General features: G+C 31.6%; 1 protein-coding gene across 1 annotated transcript; it reads right to left on the bottom strand.

Annotated features, from left to right (window-relative positions):
- Positions 1–16,899: 16,899 nt before the first annotated feature.
- On the bottom strand, positions 16,900–19,160 carry LOC11406100 (expansin-A13). The gene is made up of 2 exons (XM_003600585.4): positions 18,454–19,160; positions 16,900–17,300 (listed from the first exon to the last, which is right to left on the bottom strand). Exons 1-2 carry the CDS (start codon positions 19,002–19,004, stop codon positions 16,991–16,993), a joined length of 861 nt encoding a protein of 286 aa, XP_003600633.1. The 5' UTR covers positions 19,005–19,160; the 3' UTR covers positions 16,900–16,990.
- Between the last annotated feature and the right edge of the window lie 483 nt (positions 19,161–19,643).

The raw sequence follows: 19,643 nt of genomic DNA, 5'->3' as shown, positions 1-19,643 counted from the left end.
TGTTTTGTTACTTTGAAAAGGTAACGGGTAAGAAGAGCATGATCCCCAATTCCCCATGGACCATAATTGACAGAGAAATAGTGAAGGTAGTTGGCCAATTATACTATGTACAATGTAAATGGTAGATATCTAAGGAATGGAATCAGTGATTTTTCATTTGCTTCCAAAGTTAGGTTTACTAAAGTCAGATTAATTCTGGCATTTTGTCTACCAAGTAGGTCCCATAGACAGTTCATCTTGACCTTTTAAGATTTCATTTTCCTTTTGTGTGTTTTCACATTTGAATTCCTGTGCTTAGTCCTTTCCATATTTCCATCCATAGAATAGTAAATCTTATATAATATAATACTATAGACTATAGTGCTTCAAACAAGGGGAGGGGAGGGGGGCCTGCTATTTTTTTCCCCTACTATTCTCAATTCTTTCTATACAAAACTGTTATACCTTACAGATTCCCTTTACTTGTTTATATGTTTCCTAGATATTGATCCTTTTTGTTTCAGTGAATTGTAATTCATTGTCTTGTCCTTCACTAGAGATTAGAAATTTCTTATTCTTATTCTTTTGTTAAAAAGTAATTTTATGACAATCCATGTCTATCATGCTCAATTTTTAAATAATAAACAAGACAATCCATATCTCTTTTAATATGGACCATAAAAATAGAGTGTATAGTTTGTAATTATGCATAATTCATTATTGGGTCAACATGACCTTTTTCAAGCCAAAATAAATAATATATCGCACTGTATTAGTCAATGCCATGATGAATTCTATATTCATTTCATCGGTTACTTACTTACTTATCAATATTTGGAGAAAATAGAATGTTACACATGGTTTGAAAAAGAAAAGAAAATTGCATATAATAAGAATATTATTAGTTTGCTGACAAAAAAAAAAAATTATTAGTTTTAGTAAAAACAAAAGAATATTATTAGTTCATTGTTCCAAAAAAATGTATTATTTCTGCAAGAAAACAACATCATCATCATCTTTATTATTATTATTATTATTATTGATTCGTAGGCAAACGAATCATTCTGTTAGAAATTATTTGAAATGCATCTCTTGCTGGTTCATACAAAGGCAAATATCCTAATAAGATATGTTTGAATATTTCAGACGTACAAACAAACTATCATGTCTCTAGTGTTCGGAAGTTGATATGGCATTGCGTGTTCAGCCTAAAATCAAACATTTTTGTTGGAGATGGCTTCGGTACTGCCTACCCACGAGGTTTAACTTGCAAAGTCGGAGTCCATTGCTAATCAGCTTGTGTGGTGGTGCCATAACGATCTGGAAGATGAAATGCACATGTCTATGCATTGTAAGTTTGCTACTGATTGTTGTAAAGAAGCAAATCTTTAGGGTAAGATAGAGTCACACATGACGTCAAGCGGTAGTTTTTCCTCCATTATCTTTTTCATTCTTAGAGTGCTTGATGTGAAGAATAGTGTTAGATTTGTAGCTATTTTACGAAGTATATATATGGCGTGTGTAGTGCTTGTTTATGGTAGCAAAAACATGTCAATGCTCATGCATCTTGTGTCCTGGCATTGGATATGGTTTAGGATTAATTACATGCGGTGCTACCGTCTCAATGATAATGAGCAGTCTGCTAATCCAGTACGATCTAAACCACAAGCAGATTGAATCAAGTGTAACGTAGATTGTGCCATTTTCAAAGTCGAAGGAAAATTTGGCATTGGTATCTGTTTCTGAGACAACCCTATACATCTTATCCAAGCTCACTCCATGGTCGTTCCTTCTGTTACAACCACATCAAGTGTGAAGGTATTGCTCTACAACAAGCCCTTCAAATTGCTCTTGATCTTGGCCTCAATCGGGTAGTATTTGAAATGGATGGTCAACTAGTTGTGAATGCAGTCCTTAATAATAGCTTCTATATATGTGAATGAACTATGGGAAGTTTACTCTCTAATTGTAAGACTTTGTTTTTCATCTAATGTTAGTTACGTTCTAGCTTATATTAGGAGACAAGCTAATAGAGTTGCTCATAACCTTACTCGAGCGTCTATATTACATGATACTCCCATTATTTTGGATGGAATGAAATGAGTTATCTTTCAAAAAAAAAAATGCAGGCAATTAGCAATACATTGAAACAAAACATAAGCCTTAAATTTTTAGTAAGGACAATTTTGGCATTTTAAAATAAATACGAGGATAATATGTTCATGTAATTAAAATTGTATTAACTCATTTTTCCTGAAGAAAAAAAAACTCAAATTTGAAGGGAAGCAACAAATGAGTCTACGACGGATTTTCCTCTCATTCCTCCTCCCTTACTTAAAATTGCAGCAAACATATCAAATTAAAAATATCATCTCCCATCTCCACCCTTCCCCTTCAAAAATCCCAACCAAACGGGCCCTAAAGGGAGGGTTTAATCATGCAATACATTAGTGGTGTGTTCAACCACTTATGTTTGAGTTTCTCTTTATATGTTTTTTTAGTAGATTTCAATTGGTTTGTGATCTCATTGGTTCACTTGAGATATCTCAGTTTTTTTCGTAGTCATGCGCTCAAGAATTTTGTTATTGTGTCATTTGTACTATTGTTCTATTTATGACACGTCTTGTACTTAATAGTTGATATTAATGAATTTCGTTTGTATTTTTTTTTAAAATTGCATTTAGATTTGTAATTTTTTTTTTGTCATGTAGCCTTTTTTTTTTAACAACAAACGAAGATATTTTATTGAGAATTAGGTAAAACAAAGTACAAAAGGTACTTAACCTTTAAGAATAGAAGAAGTACAAATGAGTACTCTATCCACCAAAATTAAATCAGGACAGACATCCCAAACTCAAACCATTTCCTAAGAATACAATCTAAAGGAAAAGTGAGCAATCAGAGGAATAAACAAGGGGTCCTGACTTCTTGGCTAAAAGTCGTTGCCAAGATAGGCTTTTGATCGAATTCACGCCTCTTCACTCGGGATTGTCCTCAACTCAAAGATAAGATTGTTCATTACTTTCCAAATAGACCATAAAACCGCATGCCAAACAAGTGAGATGCCTTTTAGTCCTTACAAAAAGGATAACAAAAACTTTGAAGCAACACAAACAAATCTTCTGGGACAACCATCGACACCCTCAACCACCAAAGATATCGTACCAAATAGACATTGCAAACATAAACTTCGCAAAAAGATGAACTTTCGACTCTAGTTTTACCGTACACCATCCACATAAAGGTTTGATGCATCAAATAAAAATTGTCACGACTAGTCAAGTTTCTCCTTGTAGGGACGTGTCCTCTTAGTAATTGTCAAGAGAAAACAATCACTTTGGGCGGTGCATAACTACCCCACGAAATTTCCTACCACTTCGCTTTATACCTCTCCCAAGATGAATTTTGACTGGTAGTCACACTATAAGTGTAGAGAAGTGAAGAATTCGAAAATCAAATCTTAACTCTTGAATATCAAGGTTCATAGAACTATTAACTAAGTTGCATGCCAATTTTTTAATATAAAGATAACACACCAATTTTTTAATTTTTGTTTGATCAAAATGATTTACCATCACATGCCATGGCTAGAGCCACGAGACAACGGCTGGATGCCAATTCCTTCGTTTTCAGTTAAAAAGTTAAGGTTTTGTTAACGAGTGCTCACGTGACATTCTTTAATCATCCTAAACTTAGTAATTATTCTTTTAAAAAGTTAACTATTACAATTTTTAATGCATTTAATACACAACTTTTCAATAAAAACTTACTATTTTAAAGTGCTTAAAGAGTATCCTGGAGGCACTCGTTAACATTTCTCAAAAGTTAAAATAGAATGAATACACTAACAGAATCCCAAAGCACTAATGATGTGTTAATTCTTTGGTTGTAGACCAACAAAAATATGTACACAGAAAAACAAACATAAATTGAAATAGTTTTGTTTGGCTGGTCAAGCAATAATCTGACTTTCCATTTTGAGGAGTGGTCCATGTTGGACGTAAAGACGAGTTTGTCTTTGTCTCAATGCAGCCAGAACAACGATAACATTCAATATAATTCTAAAACATAGTGCTTGATGCATTATTCCTATTTTATTTCTGATATTTTGACAATTTTGTAGCTAAGCAATTCAGATAACACTTTTCACTTTTAACCCATTATTGAATTAACAAGCAAATAAAAAAAGTAGGACTTCGTAAATTTTTTTTTTATAGTTTTCTCAACTGTATGTTTTGTATTATGACTAAAAGGAGTTTTAATTAGATTGAAAAATTGAACTATTAATTAGCTAGCATTGCATGACCATGGGGTACTAATAGATTTAACTATGAAAAAAATATATAAATATGGGTGACACTTTTGATACGTAAATCTAATATAATTGTGTTAAATAGACTTGGATTTTACTCCAAAATTAAGTTGTAAGATGAGAATGTCAAAACATATAAGTACATTCAATTCTCTTTAAACGAGGGTCTTGGTTCCAATTCTTTTAGCTTTTGTTTGCAAGTTGAGTTTTGAAAGGTAGAGGATTTTTTTTTAAATTATGGTAATTATAAAAAAAATATTAAAAATGAATTATGTATAATTGAAGTATAGATTATGGTCATTTATGATGTTATTTTAAAAAAAATAATTAAAATGTCAATTATATGTGTGTACAAAAAAACTTGACCCACCAAAATTCAACTCACAAACAATGTCTTCTTGTCATCTTTAACTGGATTTCAATACCATGTTAAATGAGATTGGTGATGTATATATGTTATTAGACACACTCATCATACGTGCTAACTTTTAAAAGTGAAATTTCAAACTCATTTAATATAGTATTAGAGTCGGGTTAAGGGTGAAAATGTGAGAATTGGACGTAGGATCTGCACTAAATGTGATAGCTGGTAATGAAGTTGTATTGGAGGCTCACATTGCTAAGGTTTTTTGGCCATTGATGTACATGTAATGTGGCACTCTCACACCTAACGATGATGATGGGTTTAATTCTCATCCTTAGCAGATCTCTAATAGCATGTTAAATTAGTTTGGATCTAACTCTCCAAAACTAGTGCAAAAGATGAAAGTATTCAAACACATATATACCGAACAACCAAAAAACTATGAAAATGTGAAACTACCAACTTAACATTATTTTTATTGTTTTGGTATAAAGAGAGGGCAAAGCCCAAAAGAGAAAAGGAAAATTACAAAATTAATTACGATATTCTTAGACATGCAAACCCCAGAACTACCAATTCAACAAACGTCAACATAACCATTTTTAACTAAGTTTGATGAAAATAAAATAATGGTGCAGCTATTTTTGGCTTAAATGAACAATTTATAACAAACAAAAAAACATGAATGACTAATTTATTATTAAAATCTAATTTAAAGGATTGCAGTATTTGACCTTGTTTATGAGTATTACGTGTTACCACATAAGATCTTTGCATTTCTTGTGAAGCTTCACTCGTACCAATAAGCATCTCTCTAAAAACAATGGTTCTTTCAATGAATAAATACATGTATTGGTACAAAGTTATTAATAAATTAAATCTCTTATCAAATAATAAATAATTATAACTTATTGTACATTCTTTCTAGTCACGTTTGAACCTCAACACATATATTTTGTAATGACCCTATCATCTAAGCTTATGAAGATTGAAGTGGTCCACTTTTCTATCCAAAATAAGTTACAAAGATTATACTTGAAAATATTTGTTCGAAAATATTGTATAGACACACATATGCGCCATCTGATTAACCACATAAAAAAATATGATTAATCCAGTTGAATATATTCTTAATTATAATTAACCCTATAGTTAAATTAAACACAGTTTAAACTGTGAATTGAATTAATCATTTATTCAACTCAATAAATCATATTTGTAAATGTTAGGCAAATATATGAAAAAAAAGGTAGCACTTGGGTGATATTGTGGTTGGTGACATTGGTCAACCACAATGTCACAAGTGTACAAAAAAAAAAAAAAACTTTATGAAAAAGAAAGAAGAAAGCTACTTGTGACATTGTGGTTGGTCAATGTCACCGATGTCACCAACCACAATGTCACCCAAATGCTAAAAAAGGTATCATGTATCTTGATATTGGTCACACAAAAGCTACAAAGATCACACATAATGAGAATACTTGGAAATATTTTAATCACTTTTATCTATATATGTGAATGAGGATTAGGAGTTATTATGGCTCTGTTTGGTTAACCCCAAAAAAGAGCTTTTAGCTTTTAGCTTATAGCTTATAAGCTCGTTTGACAAAAAAAGCTCTGTTTGGTAACACTTTTTCACCATGAGCTTATAGCTTATTTCACGAGCTTATAAGCTATTTTTCAGAAGCTATTCCAAGTAGCGTTTGAGCTTATAGCTTATAGCTTCTCACTTTTTCTTCCAATTTTACCCTTATTATTTCATTTAAATTGTATTTTTATCTATTATAATTTTTATAATAAGCTACGTAATAAAGACTACTATCCCTTTATTCCAATTTTTGTATATATTTCAGCTGACCTTTTTTTTTTTTTTTTTTGAAAAATATATACCTTCATTTTTTTTTTTACGAAACAAAATACTATTATTCTATTAGTGTTACTTTTTTTTTTTTTGAGGTAAGTGTTATTTTTTTTTATTCTCTGTTATTAGTATTACTCTATTGGTGCTACCTTTTTTTTGTTTTTAAGGTAAATGTTATTTTTTTTATAAAGTGGAAACACTTAAATGATAATAAATATAAGATAAAATTTTAGTGAATAAAATTTAATTTAATTTATAATACATAGGATATATTAAATTAATAAATTTAAAGTATTTTTTTAAAGAAAAATTAGTTTACAAAATTACAAATACTTAAATTAATGATATAATTTTTATTATGAATTAAGAATACCCTTTATGTCATTTTACATTTATCAGCTAGTTGAACCGCTATTTTTACCAAACACTTCAGTTAGCTTATCAGCTAAAAGCTATCAGCTAGCTTATCAGCTATAAGCTATCAGCTAGCTTATCAGCTATCCGCTATTTTTACCAAACAGAGCCTATGTGTATTGTGTACTTTCCTAGACTCTTTCAAAATGTCCTTTAAATATGAAAAATAAAATACTCTGCTATGCATATTCTCTCAGACAAAATGAAAAAACAAATATAATTCTCTTCTTCCACACATTTCCCTCAAATCAAACATATAATACAGACCAATATCTGTAACTGCAAGTTGTTTCTTGTCTCTAAACCAATGAAGGAAAGTCTTAGAATAAAAAGAAAAGAACAGGAGATATATATTAATAACTGTATACATCTGTATCATGAAATAGACAGTAATTAATATAATTGAGCTGTTAATTAAATAGAGCAGCTACACTACATATGAAACTGTCCATTTTCACTATCCCATATATATGACACTCTTCAAGAAAACATATTTTGTTTTTTGTTTTCCTACTATTTTTGTTAAATAGTCTACAACATAAGAATATTATCAATGCACAACAAAAACTGACAAATGAATTAGGCAAAACTCTTTTTAATGATTTGATAGGTTGTCCCTTTCAACTTGGCCAACCCTATTTAACCATTACCATCCAAGGGGTCTACTTTTCATTGGATATATGTAACTATTTAGTATTTACGCACACTCCACACACATACATGACATTTATATGTCAACTTGGCCAACCCTATTATAAGACTATTGCAAAATGCTAGTGACATAACATTTAAATTGTGGACCAGTATTTTTCATGAGTATAATCTACAATCTAGGTTATAATCTTTGATGGTATCGACTCTATAATGCCGACATATGTTAGATATTAGACACACCTTCAATTTGAAGTATATGTAATAAATAACTAATGCATCAATGTTGGCATTAAAAAAATCATGCACAATATTGGTTAATATTTTTCGTATATATCTCTCCCTCAGAAAACAAATTCATATATATCATTTGTCTAAAGGCGACGTTTAGAATGAGCCTATGCATGAATGTATCCATCATGGTCTTATGCATAACAACCTTTGATTTAAAGCTACTTTACACATTTTAATATTAGAACCGTAGCATTTTTTATTTTCTTGCAACAAGCATGTGGCTAAAATTTAGTGTTTTGTTTTTTTACGGCAGCTTAAATTTAGTTAAAAAAAAAAAAAATTGAAAGAAAATTATAGATTGTCCCTATGAATTAGTTAAATTCACGGAAAAAATAAAATAGAGTATACTACTAAAGTGCATTAAATTTATTTATTTTTATTAATAAAGAGTACATTAAAAAAAATTGTAATAGTCATTTTGGTCCATAATTGTATAACGAGTGGTCACAATTGTCCTTCAATGTATCAAAATTTTTGAATAGACTTTGATTGTACAGTTAATTAGTTAGTCAAAATAGTTCCTAATATTAAAATGTTTCATTAATATTGTGATATCATTCCTTCAATATAATTACTTTTTCTTAGAGAATAATTACTTATTTTTATATAAGTCTTTATAAATACTTATTTATTGTCATTTCAATCACTATGCAGAATGAGATATTTAGAGTATTGAGAGATTATTTTAGCGTTAGGGACTATTTAATTTTGACAAATAAAATGCACAATTAGAGACTATTTTTAAATTTTGATACATTGATAAATTATTATGAGTACTCAGACCATCCACAATGATGAGTGCTTAACCTATTTAACACCACATTAAATAGGTACCCCATTGTGGAGTAATATACATGGGTGTCTATGGAGAAGGGTGGCTATGGAAGCACCCTCTCTCTCTCTCTTCATTTTTTGTTGATTTAATTAATAAATCTTAATAAATTAAGTAAATTTTGTTGAAATGTAATGATATAGAATTATTTATGGGACCTATTTAATAATTTATTTTGAAGTGTTGGATTGGAGAAAATTGATGCTTATTAAGTATTATCGTAAATTTAATAATATAGACATGGGGGACCCATTTAAGCACCCAACTCGGAGTGGTCTTTTGTGGATGGTCTCATTACATATTAAAAAATTAAAATGAGTATTAAAAAAAATTAACGTTGAAATGAAGCTTATATTTATATTAGAAAACGTAACCATATGTCTCTTTGAAAAAAATGTTCTTTCCAAAAACAAAATCAACTACGATTGTAATATTCAAGTGTGTAAAATAATACTAAATTAATGGTTGTTATTCATGGGTTCATGATGGACACATCCAAGCATAGGTCCATTTTAAACGTTACCTTGTTTAAATTAATGTTTATAGAAAAACTGCAAATAAACGTGCCCTTCACTTGCAATATAGTAGTAGTTGAGAAATAACTTGTAGGGTTGTAATTGTCAAGAACTATATACAATAGAAGCAAACCACGATAAGGGACCATTTCTAAAAATAATTTCACAATTATAATTAGATAGTGCAAGTAGATCCAATTTCAATTTATGCAGCTACAGTATAAATATTGGAGCTATCTCAAACTATTTAATGAAAGAAACAATATGGGTCGTTCTGTCTAGTAGGGGAATATCATGAAATGGGCTTAAATTAAAATCAAAATATGTGACCAAAAAAATGTCCATATAAGGGATAGGTGGCACGTGTAATTGTTGTATGGTTGTGCTTATGGACTGTCTTATTTGTCTGTGATGCTAAACATAATAACAAGCAATTACTAAAGACATGGCAGTGAGTGAATACTTGGATCATGAGCACCACTATAAATCCAACCAAGGGATTTTTTTGGTTATAAGAATCCCAAGTTTGATTTTGTCGGTCACACACAAACCCTAAATGTTACTCCATTGTCTATAAAGGGGCCCCGGTTACATAATGTATCTTGTTCTACTTGTTGCTTTGCTTTCTTTCTTTGTACTAAGTATGATGTTTTAGGCAATCTATACAATTTGTTTTAGACCATGGCCGGTCCAAAGGTAATAGGTAGGAGGACTAAAATCAAGTAGATAAGCATAGGTACTACGTACTAGCTAGGTGAACCATTAATACAGTGAGGCCTAAAGATATTATCATCATTAGTTTAAATTTGGTTGCAATTCCTTTCAACCACATGTTGCTATTTGAGTGAGGTCTAGAGTTAGAGCATTAGGATAAGTACATTTGTTGAGTTCTTAAGGCATGACATGATTATTATGACCAAAATTTAAAACAGCTAACCTTTTATCCTTAAAAATGACTTAAATTGTAGTTATATAATTGTCCTTTTACAAATATACACATCATTCTTTCCTTCCACTTTCTATTCACTTTCTCTTATACCAAACAACCAAAAGGATCTTCTCACTTTCTACTAGGGTTGGGAATAGGCCAGGCCGGCCTACAGGGGCCTATGGCCTGGCCTGTTTAAGCCTGGCCTGGCCTGGCCTGTTTATTAAAAAGGCTAGGCTTAAGCTTTTTAAAAAGCCTAGTTAAGTAAATAGGCCAGGCTTAGGCTATAAAAAAAGCCTATGAATCCTAATAGGCCGGCCTGTTTATGCATGTTAGGCTTCATAGTGGACTTTTTAAATAGGCTTTAAAGCTTTATAATGAAATATGTTTTTAAGGCCTTATAGTGATAGACAAATCTTACACTGGAATAGGCTTTGAAGCCTATTAAGCCTATTTAAAAGTAGATAAAATGGAATGTTTAGTGACTTTAATAGTAAGTAGGCCTGTAAATAGGCTTTCAGGCCAGGCCAGGCCAAAATAATAGGCCTATGAAAGGCCATAGGCCAGGCTCAGGCCTGCAAAAATTTTCGTAGGCCAGGCTCAGGCCTATCAAAGCCTGGCCTGGCCTGGCCTATTCCCAACCCTACTTTCTACTATCATTCTTTCCTTATACTTTCATTCCTTTCACATTCTTTCCTTAAACTTTCTTCAAGAAACCAAACATACCTTACATGTTAGCAATGATGGATCTGGAAATCAAAGTTCAAAAAGACTTTGAACAAAACTTCAATATTTATATAATATATTTTGCATGCTACAGAGCGAAACAACAAATTTACATACTCCCTCCATTTCTAAATATAAGCAAAATTGACTTTTTAGATTCATTCAATTAATGATGTATGTGGTCCATGATATAAATCACATATATCATTAATTGAATGAACCTAAAAGATCAATTTTACTTATATTTAAAAACGGAGGAAGTAGTAGTTAATCGGTTTTGTTAGGCCTTTTGTTAAGTATAGTACAAAAGTAACTCAAAACTCTCATTAAATTTCATCTCTCATTAGCCTAACAAGGAGCTAACACGTATTAACACATTTTGTCACACATCACACTCACGGATCATAAATCTCTTAACCACAATTTTTATTTAAACATTGCTTAGTAAATAACCATGTCATGCCTTAAGAACTCAACAAATGTACTTATCCAATAATTAATCTCGCCGTTAGTAATCTCCCTCCCATGCATGTTAGTTTTGTGGGACTAAGTTAGATTTAACTCAAATTTTAAGTTAGTGTTGAATTCTATAATAGATCATATTAATTAATTTGTGAGATTGAGTTACATCCAATGATCCAATTTAATTCCTAGGTAAAGTAAAAAAGAATGAAAAATATTTAGAGATGTTTCATTTGTAATTTGGATAAATGTAAGTGTAACCCTACGACCTTTTCAGTCCAAGCAACGTATATCACTTCAACGGCTGATATTGAGCTGGCGAGCGCTGCATAGCTATTTAGCATTATGTCAGTCTCATTTAATTAGTACCTATGTGTAAGGCTTATAGAAATTATATGCAAGTCCGCAAATAAAAGATCTAGGTTCCTATATAATTCGTCCCTAACTCCCTATATAAGTCCAATTATATTTTCTCTCAAAAAAAAAAAAAAGGTCCAATTATATTTATATACTATAAAAAGATGAAAGATTCAACATCCTTAACTGAACACTAATTTATCGTAGTCTTGTAGATTTGGTTCCACTTCTCAAGTAGTAAAAAATGATTTTCGATGTTAACTTTTGATTTTAAAATTAATTTTTTATATTTATATATATTGTTTAACTCGCGTCTAGTATACAAACATAAATTAGTTTATCTTTAATTTAATTTTAACCTAAATCAATTTTATTCAATCAATTCATTTAAAATGATTGCAAAATCAAGCATGTAAAAGTTTCAAATCAATTCGGTAGGTGATAGAACTTTTCAATATGTAGATAAGTTTGGCAGGGAGAAATTATTCAAGATTTGAAAGCAAATGGCAGCTACCTTGAAATAATTGGAAAATGTACTATCAACCATGCAATATGCAATTGATTTTGGACATAATCATACTAATCATTGATTATCCAAGGGAGTGGTAATTTGACATGTTAACCGTGTGCACCCACTAAAATTCCATGGATGAATGCACTTTGGAAAGAATGACTAAGAAATTAATTATGCATGCATTTGTTTTGGACTCTTCTTGTTATGCATTTTTAGACTTAATTATAACATCTATTGGATTAATGTCTATAATTATCTTTGTTTCTACTTTGATTAATCATTTAAGATTCAGTTAATGTTGGGTCAAAGTTATCACCCAACTTTGACAGGAACCTCTCATGTAATGTAATCAATCAGTTAATCTTTATCAACCTTATACCCATGTCTGTTACCATATATCCTATGTGATATGTTACTTCAGATTGTGGTTGTTAATTAATGATACTAAAGTAGTTTTGACTAGTCACACCAAATATTGAAATCTTTCATTAAGTGTCAAGAAAATCAGCCAAATTAAAACTGCCTAACACAAACAAAAGAAACGTTTAATTCTTACTCTATCAATGTAGTTATTGTTTTCCAAATTTCTCCATCTTTTGTGAATGGTCTATAAAATAACTTCAGCAAAATACTTTTGAAAGGGATTGAAGAAAGCATTAGAAGAGAATTTGCACGGACCTGATTACAAGCTATCAGAAATCTTGCACTCATGCAATCGACACTTTACAAGTTGTTAGATTAAGATTAAACGGTTTATATTACAAATGTGGTAAATACACATCTTATTATAAAAAAATTATCTCCACACGGTCTCCACATGCATGCTCCCAACACAGAACACATGCTTGCTCTCAAGCGCATTCTCCATTATGTTCAGAGTATCATACACTACGGATTACATTTATCACTATTCCCCATCACAAAGCTTATCTCCTACACTGACGCTGATTGGGGTGAATGTCCTGACACCAGACGTTCCACATCTGGGTACTGTGTTTTTCTTGGTGACAACCTCATCTCTTGGTTTTCCAAAATGCAGCCCACTCTCTCTCGGTCTAGTGTTGAAGCCGAAAATAGAGATGTTGTTAATGTTGTATTTGAGTCATGTTGGATTCATAATATTTTTACTAGAACTTTATTTCCCTATTCCTCATGTCACTTTGGTGTATTGTGACAATGTTAGTGTCATCTACCTCTCTGGTAATCCTGTACAACATCAGCGTACCAAGTATATTGTGATGGAGATTCACTTTGTACGGGAAAAAGTAGCTCGTGGTCAGGCATGCATACTTCATGTTCCTTCTCGACATCAAATTACAGATATCTTCACCAAAGGGCTTCCTCGCATTCTCTTTGATGATTTTCGGATCAGTCTAAGCGTCTGGAAACCTCCCGCTTCGACTGCGGCGGTTTGATATAATAGATTATTTTGTCATAATTGGCTATAATTATTTTCCTGTAATTAAGTTGTATCATAATTAGATAGTTGACCAAACATTACACAATTGTTGTATATATTCTATTCAGATGAATGAGAAACAAAAGCATTCCATTGTCTTATTGTCCGATCAAAATGACAGAAATCATCACATGTATATGTGTGGAATTAGTGATATCATCAAATTAGTTAGGCACCAAATTTATTTTCTGTATATCTAAGCTAGGTTATGTGTTATGGACTCTGGAGCATGTGAATAAAATGGCCTTATTGTAAAGAAGATATATGTTTGAGAGTGGCAATTGAAATAAAAGACATGAGATCATAGCATGTGAATATGTTTCCAATTAAATTAAATCAGTGACCTAAAATGAAGGTCATTCATACTGTGAACACATGCAATGATAACCTATAGTCTCTACAACCACATGATATTTAAATTTCAACCATAAGTTAGTCAGGAACATGTTACAAATTTGCTCATAGGTCTCCACTATATCCCTTGTACTTTAATGTATGCAAAGTTATATGATCCCTTTGTCAGTACTCATTTCAATCCTTGGTGGGATCCATATTTGTGGACATGTCCCCTCCAGCCAGACATGATATGATTTTAGGCTTTGGACAATCCCCTAATATCTACACTTTTTGTTTTGGCTTTCTCCCTCCAGCTTCTGCATTATAGAGAATAGACAAAATATTATTGTATTAGTTGTTAAAATTTTTTGAAGAAAATTTCTTATGTTTAATTAAACAAACTAAAATGGACAGACCAAAATTTATTCATTAATGCTTTTTTAGGGTTTTTGTTTGTTTGAGGGGTTTATATTATAATAAAATTCAATGGTACTGGAACCAAGTTTTTATTTGTCTATAAACATTCATGCCAAACATCCTTTACTGCTATATTCAATTCAATCATAAATTTGGTTGGAATTTAGATGATATGTTATTAAAAGTTTCCATTAAAACTTTTTTTGGAATCATTGGTGCTGACTTCTGAGTATTTTATATGTATTATGAGATTAAAGATGAAGAGTATTGATAGAGAAAATTCATCCATTCAATCAATGATCTTAATCAAAGTTAGTTACATAATGCTTATTTAACTTACTAGTTTACTTGTCTAGCAAGATAACCGTTTTACTTGTCTAGCAAGTTAACCGTTTTAACTAACTAGAACTAAGTGTAATTGATGTTTAGAGTGTATCAACATTGTTCTCTAATAATATGCACACATCACACACGACCAAAGTCCAAATATATGTTACCTTTCACATGTGTATATATGGTTGAATTGGACCACTCTAATTTTGACTAAACTACTATTTTCTCGTGAACTTTTTCAGTGTGGTCCAAAATTACGTACTTTCTCATGAAAGCTATTAACATTGGTAGATAAAAGCCATTATAAAAACATGGGTGGAGAAAAATTAAAAATATATTTAAGCATTTTAATTTTATCTACTCATACAAATGTAGTGCTAGTTTCTATACCTACCCTTTCTCTATGATTGACCCTTTAAAAAAACAAGGTATTACTGACAAATATCTTGAGACACTCTTTAGTTCATACATTTTAATTTTCAATGTATTGAATATATAAATTTTTATAAAAACGTATCATTTTAAATCTTTAAAAAATGTTGCGGAAACGTTCGTTAGCATTTCTCAACAAACAACGTGTGATTGAGATACGAGGATTAAAAATAAAATAATGTTTAGAGAAATAAAATAGAAAAACAAAGGAGTGAGCAAATGCTTTCTCCTAATTGAGAAAAATGATGTACATAATAATTGGAATCAAATCAATCAATATCCTATTATTTGTTTGAAAGCTACAATGGTTTATCATTTAACCGATCATTGGTTTCTCCAAATTTGATGGGTGTATATGGACTTTTAGTGCATAGAATAATAGTATTATAGAAAAATATCAACTTAATTTATCGTCAATATCAATTGTGGATTACAATTTTAAAATATTTTTGGGAAAATAGCTTTATAAAAAGAGTTTAATAATATAATATAAAATCTTATTTCACCATTATGTACTATAATATATTAATCTTGCTTTTATAAATATTTGCATAATAGTCTGCACTATGACATATGATTGGATTAACATGTTCATTTTAGTTCATAGAAACCGGTAATTATCATTTTTAAAATATTTGCATAATAGTCTACACCGTGACATATAATTGGATTAACATGATCAGTTTGCTACAACCTTTTTGGTCAAGTTGTGGATGACAGAAAAAAATATAATAAGAAAGTGAAATTGAGATTAATATTAAATGCATCTTCAAAAATAAGGGTGAGCTAGGAATTGTTTGGAAATTGAAATAGATGCCAGCGGTGGTTAATAACTGTTGGACTAACGGCAGTTAACGACCGTTCCCAACTTCATAAATGTGTACGGGTTTCTGTAGTTTGAAACGGCAGTATTGTTCACCAACGAACGATAGTTAAGTGACATTGGGGGATAAAAGGGTTATTTCAGGGTGCTTGAGAAAAAACAATAGGGTATAATAAGAAATTATCATGATGTTTTTCCCCTGTTTTTCTGGATTGGCAAATCCATAAGAATGTGGTTTATAAGAAGATCTTGTTCATGAACATTGTTTTTCCCACATAAGAAGTTGTTTAAAAACACATAAATGACGGAAAAAAACCTAACGGTAATTAACTACGGCTCCTTTTTCTCTTTTGAAGCGAGTTGGTAGTTAACTAATAACTACTGTTGGAATTTTTGGTTATTTCCATATGTTTTTAAGCAACTTCTTACGTAGGAAAAGCAATTTTCCTTATTTATGTGTCCCTATGGGCTTGGAGTCCTTTGATTTTGAGGCTTAATTTGGTCTAGGTACTACATGCATTAGGCCCATGACAGGTATACCACTATACCTACTTAATCTACCCTCACATTTTCAAAATGATCTTTTGCTACATTTTATATTTCTTCGGTGGTGTGTGAAGATCTACTATATATCTCCATTTAAATGGAACTTTGTTTAAGTTGAACAACGTTTTTTGTATTAGTTTATTGCAAACTAAAAAGTTTACATAAGTTGTGTGAAGAGATGAAAACAAAATTATTCATCATACAATATGGTTTATGGTAAGTACTTTTTAGTAATTGCACACCGTAAACTGTAGTTTATGGTGAAGAAACGAAGAAGAAAAAAATATTAACGTGTATATTTTTAATAATTGTAGAAAATAGGACACATAGCGGAACAAAAACTGATAAAAATGTGTTTGATAATCCTAATTTATTGCAAAACTTGTGGAAGAAGAATGGTCTTTTGAAACAAGTTAGGTTTTGTTATGTTTTTTTCTAAGACTTGAATTGCTTGCCTTCAAAGGTTTGTCCAAAGGTCCAATTCTTAGGAGCTACATTGTAAGATGTTATAGTCACACCATCACTACTAGTGACCTCAAATGAAAGAGGTTGGTTTTGTAGTAACGCATTTACATGCCAGATTTGGCCCCAATTCCGACCCATAGGAATCCAACCAGTTCTTGAACCCTTAACTTTAACACCAACAATGTCTCCTATGCCAGCTACGTTACTGATCAGTACTGAATTGAAGATGCCAGAGCCTGTAATTGTAAACCTCATTCCCCCTTCTCTTATGCACTTTATCCTGCTCCAAGCACAAATAAACATTACATACAAACAAAAACCATCAAGAATGAAAATGACCACGAGTTTCCATGTCCAATCCGATTTTTTTCATTCATTTTCCCTTTCAGCAAACAAGTATTTAAACTTAATTGCAGTTTTGGCCTCCTAAGTATTACAATCTTGCAATTTTGGCCCCATAAAAAAACAATAACAAGTCCTTAAGTTTACCCCCTTTTGCACTTTTGGTCCCAGACCAATTTTAACCAAGTCAATGCATATGTGGCACCCACATCACTTAAAGTGAGGTGCCACGTGTGACTTTCTATTTTTTAGGGGGCCAAAATTGCAAGATTGTGATACTTAATGGGCCAAAATTGTAATTAAACGTAATAAATAAGAAGTGATATGGGTGCTACGTATGCATTGACTCAGTCAAAATTGGTCCGGGGGGTCAAAAGTGCAAAAGAGGATAAACTTAGTGGACTAATTTGTTATTGTTTTTTTATAGGGGGTCAAAATCGTAAGATTGTGATAGTTAGGAGTCAAAGTTGCAATTAACACAAATATTTATCATCTCATTTGTAGTCTCAAAATAAGCAAATTTAACTACATTTACCATTATAGATATAACTCTTGTCATTTCTAGAATTCTTCTCAACTCATAAAAGTTCATTTTCTGAATATACAATTTTTACACGATACATGTTGACACTTTTGATAATGCACTTCTCCTCAGGGAAGTATTCAAACCGATATGAACAACATCTTTATCCTTTTCTAATAAATTGGATATTTACTTTTTAATCATTCTACTGATAGATATATTTGGTCCTTTATCATTAATCAAAAATGTGTTTTGGTCCTTTATCTTTTTAAAAAGATTCATGTTTTAGTCCTTTAGTCATAAAGCATAACATAAGTTAACGGAAGTTTAATACGTGGCAATTACGGTGTTAACATAAACCCCATGTGGTTTATAAGTCAGGTCGGCCTACATGACCTACGACATATCTATGTAGGTTCAGATATTTTTAAATAGAGAAGGATTAAGCACAAAATATAGTTCGGCACATTCTATTCTCATCCCAAGTTGTCACACATATAGATTCATTGATAATGTTCATGATTTAGGAAGAAAAACTAACACAAGAGGAGAAGAAAGAATAGAGTACCTGCGATAATGCACGGGCATGTTACCTCCTTTCCAAATAGCAATCTTCTCAAAAGCTTCAACCGGAAGCACAAAATGCTGCTTAGGAGGATTACAATATCCACCGTCACTCTCAGCATCAAACCCATAATTAGGAGCACAAAAACTCGTAGCAGTAACAACAACAGAACTACCCGAAACACACCACCGCTTATCAAACGGAACATCCTCTTCCAGACATCGTAGCTCAAAGCACCCGCCACAGATCTGACCACGCACAAAGAGAGTCTCACTGAGAGCAGCAGCACCGGTGATGCCATAACCGTCTCTGTGAGTGTCACCGTAGCCGCACGCCCCGTCTACTCCGTCTCTGGTGTCATCAGAGACGGAGTAGTAAGTGGCGTGGGCGGACAGCCATTCGGAGTAAGTGGAAGAGGGAGATGTAGGGGGAGATTCATTGAATGGTGTGGCTGGTGGTGATGGAGAAGAGTAATGAGAAGTGGATGGTGAAAATAGAATAGTTAGTTGCATGGTAATAATGTAAATAGAGATTAACACAAAAGGTTGAGACATTTGTGTTTGTTTTTTTGTTAGTTTTGAAGGTTGAGATTGAAGAATGAATAGTACTAGATTTGATTCTCAATCATATGTATCATCTACATAGAGTTGTTACTTGTTACATTTTTTCAAATTTTTTTATCACTGAGTTGTTGAGTACTGACTGACAGTTCTGTCACATGTTGTTTTTTTACTGCAATTTATTAGTAGTACCACCTTCATTAATTGGTACAATTCTTCAATTATTACTAAAAAAATGTATTTATGTTTTTGAAAAAAAAAATATAACGTTACATTTCATGGTTTGTGGTTCACATGGCATTTCGATACCGATATTTTAGCTGAGTGTGGTCCCATTCAACATGAAGATGACGATCCTATGGACGGTTTGGAATTCCCCTCCCCTTTGTGCTACTGCAATTTGGGGGCTACTGCTGACACCTAACTGAGCAGTAACAGTAAGACCCTATTTTTTAGTGTTTTTCTGCTCCCTCAGTTCTTTACGATCATGTTACAGAAAGTTAAAAATATAGTTAATTGTGCATAGAAATGAGAAATTTAGTTAATTTTACATAGAAAAGAGAAATCATGAAAGATTTCACAAAATTTACAAACCTAGACGTGCCTAGGATAAAAGAGCTCAATTACAAATGT

The sequence above is a fragment of the Medicago truncatula genome, chromosome 3, assembly GCF_003473485.1.
Source record: "Medicago truncatula cultivar Jemalong A17 chromosome 3, MtrunA17r5.0-ANR, whole genome shotgun sequence".
NCBI classification, from domain to species: Eukaryota; Viridiplantae; Streptophyta; class Magnoliopsida; order Fabales; family Fabaceae; genus Medicago; species Medicago truncatula.
The sequence above is the reverse complement of the archived record's forward strand: the minus strand, read 5'-3'. Positions and strand labels throughout refer to the sequence as shown.